This window comes from Colius striatus, chromosome 4, assembly GCF_028858725.1.
Source record: "Colius striatus isolate bColStr4 chromosome 4, bColStr4.1.hap1, whole genome shotgun sequence".
Classification (NCBI taxonomy): Eukaryota; Metazoa; Chordata; class Aves; order Coliiformes; family Coliidae; genus Colius; species Colius striatus.
This window is the reverse complement of record NC_084762.1, coordinates 8,659,474-8,665,714: the sequence shown is the minus strand read 5'-3', so window position 1 is coordinate 8,665,714 and position 6,241 is coordinate 8,659,474. Positions and strand designations below refer to the sequence as shown.

At 40.9% G+C, this 6,241-nt stretch overlaps 1 protein-coding gene across 1 annotated transcript in view; it reads right to left on the bottom strand.

Annotated features, from left to right (window-relative positions):
* Positions 1-460: 460 nt before the first annotated feature.
* Positions 461-6,241, bottom strand: part of TRIO (trio Rho guanine nucleotide exchange factor) — a 240,855-nt gene continuing 235,074 nt past the window's right edge. The window contains exons 54-57 of the mRNA XM_061996023.1: positions 5,896-5,974; positions 5,226-5,426; positions 4,652-4,790; positions 461-3,123 (exon numbers count right to left, since the gene is read on the bottom strand). Of these exons, the coding sequence (XP_061852007.1) occupies positions 2,581-3,123; positions 4,652-4,790; positions 5,226-5,426; positions 5,896-5,974 (962 nt within the window). The 3' untranslated portion in view covers positions 461-2,580. The remainder of the gene's footprint in view (positions 3,124-4,651; positions 4,791-5,225; positions 5,427-5,895; positions 5,975-6,241) is intronic.

Here is a 6,241-nt window from a genome sequence, read left to right as displayed (position 1 = left end):
CTGCTTCACCCACTATAGGATGCAAACAGTTTAGCTGCAAACCCCAAGTTTTTACAGCTGAAAGTTAACTTTTCTCCATCATGAAGCTGGAAAGCCTAAAAGGTGTGGGAAATCTGTCCCCCAGTTTAATATTAAACTGAAATACGATCCTTTTGGTCTTTAACTGGGAACACCTGGTGAAAGCTATTAGCTAGTAAATTTTGACCAGCAAAAAGACTGTAATGAATTTCCACAGTTAAGGGAGTTACTCATGTTTTATGTAAAAGCAATCACGACACTACAAAGCACTCAACACTTGGAGCAAAGGCAAATATTACTTCGTAAGGCATGAAAGAAAGATACATCACTGTGATTTAGAAGGAATTTTATAGCAATAAAGTCTCTTTTTAAATACAAAGCCCAATTAAAACACAACCAAACCTAAACTTTGCAACTCCTTAAAAGCAAGAGATCAGACAAATATGTCAAATATGTTTAATTTTTTTTTTTCCTTTTTGTTTTCAAAATAACTGATGGCAAAATAAAATATTTACATCACGTCATACTGTGTAAACATGTCAGGTCACTGTACAAAGAAATATACATGCAAAATAAAGGCAAACAAAACGGAACTGAAACAGGAAAGGAAAGAAATAATACACGAAGGTAATGATATGAGGTTGGTACGAATACACACGTCCAGTTTCCAAGTCAGTTGTTTTCTTTTAAAAAGTTTCTGTACAACTTTACAAAGGGAAAAAAAAAAAAAATCACCAAATCCCCCCCCCAAACCAAACAAATAATAATAATAATTAAAAAAAGGAATAAATAGAATACAGTGGAAGCCGTAAAAAGCTCCAGACTACCCCAAAGCTAGGTTATGGCTTCAGACCCATACAGCTAACTACCGTGGGATGTCGGCATGGTGCCTTTAAACATGGCATTTCACACAAACATAGATGACAACACACCCGAAATGAACTCAGTGATGCACAGAAAACCATCTCTGTCTTTTTAAATAGCTCACATTAGTATTACTTCCAAACTTGAGAAAACAAGTTACTAAGACAATCACACGACGCGTGAAGATCCTCCTCGCCTGACCGCTACGTTCTGAAGGGATTCTTCACCAAAGAGCACACCAAGTCCATTTGTTCGTTTCACAGAAAGGAGTAAACACAGATTTGAAAATTCTAAGAAGTACTAAGCGTTGAGACTGATTTTGGGAAAGTCAGACTTTGGCATTTTGAATATAATAATAATACTAGTCATAATAAACTTTAAGAAGTGTCACCCTACTTCTCAAGCAGTTTGAAATTTGGGAGACGAATCTCTCTCTTGTCTCTTTTAAAAACAATCCTTAAAACTGACTAGTCTTGACAATGTTCTATGCTAACCCTCATCTTAAACTAATGACAGCGTGGTACAACACACCCTCCCCTGCCCACCCAGGACCCTCACCCGGAACACACAAACAAAACCATAAAGCTCGCCGTACTATGTGCTTTTTCTATATATTTATTACAGTTACAACAGAGGTCCTCATAAATAGTTGCATAAAATGTTAAAGCCACAACATTGCACATGATATGAAAGAAAAACAAAAAAAAAAACCCCAAATGAGTGCATTTACAGTATTTCATCCTGCTGTATACTGCTTGACCATCGGGTCGGTAAGCCGGGCACTGACCCCAAGTCCTTTTCCTAAGGGGACAGTGAGCGCTGACCCAAACTGAAGACCCGCACAGTGGTATACCACCATTTAGGAAGAAAGGGGGAAGGGTTGGGGGGAAAAAAAACCCAGGATAAGGGGAGAAGGGGCAAAAAAAATAATCCAAAATTACAGACCGAAGGCAGGTAACAGTCTATATACAAGTAAGGCCTACATTTTATCAGAGCAAAACGATTCATTCTATTTGTATGCAAAAACTTTTGAGGTTGGATGCACTTAAAAGCAGAGTCTGATCTCAGTGCACTGCTACGTGAGATACATACAGGCGAGGCAACTGGAAAGCTCTAGGACCAAGTGAAAACCAGCTGTTAGAAATGGAGGCCATTACCAATGGGCAGCCATTTGGGTGAGTCTTCTCCAGGCATGATTTCATTTTTTGTTTCGTTTGACACCAGTGCTTTGAACATAGGTATTTTTTTTTCTTCCTTGAATAAATCTTGAAAACGGTAGGTAAGTTCACTTGCAAAATTCAACTCTTGTTTATTAAAAAAACTACTTTTTTTTTTGCAGAAACCTGAATAAAATACTGTTACTATCACTTGTGACTGCTCTATCTCTTTTTTTTTTTTGCAACAAAGTACAGTGCTCTCGTCCTCCACCCCAGTGAAGTCTGCATCGCCAGTCCCCCCGCGACGCCTTGGCGTGCCAACCGCACTCGCTGGCGGCTGGTTGGCTCGGGGTTTGCTTTCCTCAAAAATTCAAGTCAACGAGCTGATTGGCAGGAGGAGTCTGTTATCATCCATCAACATCTCCAGTCTGATCTGTTGGCAGGAGGAGTCCATCGTCTCCGGTCTGATCGGTCGGCAGGAGGAGTCCGTCTCCAGTCTGATTGGCAGGTGAAAGAGAATGAGAGAGAACTTCAAGCAAGGTCAAACTCTTGGCAAGAGCCTGCTCTGTAAGAAGTTTTTAATGCTACGGATGGGTCGAACATCATTCTGGTGTTTTCGCCGCTCAATGAACGAAGTCAGTCTGGATATGTCAATGCTGTCAGCACTTTTGCTGTTCCCCGGCTGCAGCCATTGCTCCTGGAGGGCCAGTGCAGCCGAGGGACGCTTAGCTGGGTCATCCTGAAGTAGGAAACATACAAAATCTTTGGCCTTCTGGCTAACTCCTTTGAAGTAGTCATCTGGGAAACTAAAGTCTAAGCGGCAAATATTCAGGCAAGTTTCCTCTACGCTTTCATCCAGGAAAGGAGAGACGCCACTAAGAAGGACATATGTGAGCACTCCAATGCTCCAAACATCTGAGGTGAGGGAAACAGGATTTCCAAGAATAATTTCAGGAGCTGCAAACTCTGGGTTTCCAAGTAACTGGTGGATGTAATACGTGGTATTGAGCTGGACTGCATCTCCAAAGTCAGCCAGTTTTATTGTTGGCTTAGTGGAACTCTGGTCCACCAAAATATTTTCAGGCTAGAAAACATAAAAGCAAAAGTTAAAACAACTTCTTTTTTTTTTCCCTCCAAGTCACTCTTAACACACATTTGATGCTCCATCACTACTTTCTCCCAGCCAGCTCAAGAACGTAACAAAGAGCTGCAAGCTACAGGGATTACTGCTGAAGTCCAGCTCTGCAAAGCTCCCAAAGCAGTCCTCCTACCAAGGCTTCCCCCAGAACAACCAGCAGGCAGTTTCTTGCCCACTACAGTATACAGTGAATGTGGTTTAGCTGCTGGCACTGTAATTTTTGCAGGAAGTGTAGTTCTGCCAGATAATACTGCAGATGTCCACAATAGCAGCTTTACAAAGTCTCCCAGGAACCCCTGTTTGGCAACTTAAGTTTAAACAACAGCAATTACAAACAGAGGGTGAATTAAGCAGTTGCTCTATTTGCTTTATGACACACAGATAACAAAAACCTCGTATTTAAAGACTGGAAGACACTGTCAGAAATTTCATGATGCTTTCAACAGAATCCAGCTTTACTTGGTGGTTCTTTTAGGTAACAGCTGTGCAGATGGAAGTCAAGCACTGTTACGAGACTATGGCAGCAGAAGGTCCTGTTGGATGCACATGGCTTGGAGAGAACTGCCCCGCTATTGGTGAGAGGAAAGTGGAATCATTTGTATGGTTTTATTTCTGAAGCTACCGCTGCTGTACCTGTGATCTTAGCAAAACAGGAGTGACTTACCTACAACTGGTTTTTAGTTAGTTCATCTGTATGTACTCTAAGACTGTAAAAAGTACTGTTGAGCTCCACGTAGCACCAAAAAAACCCCATTAAATTTGGAGTCTCCATGATGTGCAAAGACCAGACTGGTTCTGCTTGGAAAACAGAACGTGGAGGGAAGATGCAGGCTCTTTTTGCTCTTCCTCACTGTGACTCCTTCTGGCTAAAGAGACCCTGTCTACAAAGATGACTTGTCAAAGCTAAAACTCCTTATTATTCAAATACAGGTGGGAAAAAAAGTGTAAACCCCAAGTTTTTAATGATTATTCAGATTAGGACCTTGTAATATAGCTTTTCCTACTCAAATGCATCAAATCCCCGTGGCTCAAGTAAAAGTCAAGGAGTAGAACAGAGACTCAAAGAGCATCTGTCACACAGATAACACAGCCCTCAGAGTGCAAAGATGAGAAACAGATTTGCAGGAACAGAGGAAAAGGAGCCTCTTTCACAACAATCCTGAGCTTCTTGAGCAAGCAATGGACGTCTGCTGCAAGTTTCTCAGAAAGTAAACACATGAACAAACAAATAACTAAAAATCAAACAGAACTGTTCCTGTCAGCAGTTATTTCCAGCACAAAGGACCACACAGGGCCAGCAAGCTTTAAGGAGAAAGCACTGGGAATTCAACATTTCTGCTTTGCAGGCTGTGAGTCATATAAAGCATTTGGGGATGGAGCTGTGACCCATAACCTTCACACAGTCTCAAAGCAAAGAAAGAGGTTTTTATGCCCAGATAGGCCTGCACTGCCAGGAATCCCATTCACTCCTCACCTTTAGGTCCAAATGTGCTATTCTGCAGTTATGAAGATACTGCACAGCTTCCAGAATCTCTCCCAGGTAGAGTCTGATCTTCCCTTCCGTAAGGTTTCCCCATCGCACAACATAGTCTAGAAGGCGACCCTGGTCAGCCCTGTTGGAATTACAGGGGTTAATCCACACATCATAACTGAGAGAAAAACATAACAGGCCATAGACTACAGGAATAACTGCAGTTTGCAGCACCAACAGGACAGAGGACTAGGGTATGAAGAGGAGATATGAGCTACCAGATCACAATATTCCTAAGTCACTTGCGCAGTCACTTGATATAAAATAATTCCTTATCTTGCTCTGAATAGACATTCGGAGCAAGATAATCACATATCAGTTTCATATCTCAGGTTGTTTTATTCTGAGTATTGAGCTCAACATTTTAATAATAGCACTTAACAACTGCAATGTTTTACTTAGATATTTTCCAACTTCTATGGAATCTGAAAGTTTCTTATTCATCAACCACTAGAAGTGCCCCAGAAAGGCAGCTGCAGAGATTGCATTTTACAGGTAATATTAAGAGTCCACACACATTTCTAACACTAGTATGTAGTTGGTGGAGGTCTCAAAGGTGTCAAGAAGGCCAATGAGCTGGGGATGCTGGAGATTCTGCATGACTCCAAGTTCATGGGTAACCTGGTCTCTCTTCATCAACTTCTTATTCACAAACTTAGTGGCTACTGCTCGCTTGGTTCCCTTCTGGTCGCACTTCTTAACGACAGAAAATCTGCCCCTGGAACACAACATGGAAAGGAAAGAATTAACCATGAGACATACTTTTACCTTGAAAGATATCTTGAGAGAGACCTAATTTTAGGTTATTATTAAGTGGGTGAAATGTATATATTATGTGACTTATTTTGCCCATTATAATATCTTTTCTGTCTGTAATTTTTGTGCCCTAAATAAAAAGGGTTAGGAGGGTTTCACTATAGAAGCAGCATCAGCCACTGCAAGCCATGCTTAAAAAGAAATAACTCCCTTTACCTGTGCTACCACTTCAACCCAAACGCCTTCTGCTTATGCAGTGCCACCTAGTGGTGGTATAAAATTTTCACTTCCACTTCATTTCTATGAAATCCAATGTAATTTCGTCCTTTTAGGTTAATATGATAAGTACCTTTTAAAGATAATTTGATTCTTTGAAAGAGAAGATGATATTTTGATAGAAACAGTTTCGGATGCCAACATACAGAACGCACCTGCCAAGCTCAGCCACTTCGCTGTAGAGGGAATCAAAGTTGTCTTTCCAGATGACCATGATCCCATCACTTCCAGGACCTACAAAGGATGAAGATAGTATGGTCAAAATTCAACATAATTAGAACCTTCTCAGAACTAAATTGTTGTCATTATAACTAATATCTTGTTTCAGATATTTGCTGAAGGAGAAATATTTGGACGTCATATGCAGTTTGGGAAAAAGGTCTCAGGAAGAATATGCCTCAGTCAGACTGGCATCTATCATCTTCCTTTAGAAGTTGAGCATGTCTATATCGAAAAACAACTCAAGGCCTCATATTGTCCATCCTCTTGCAGCTCAGAAAG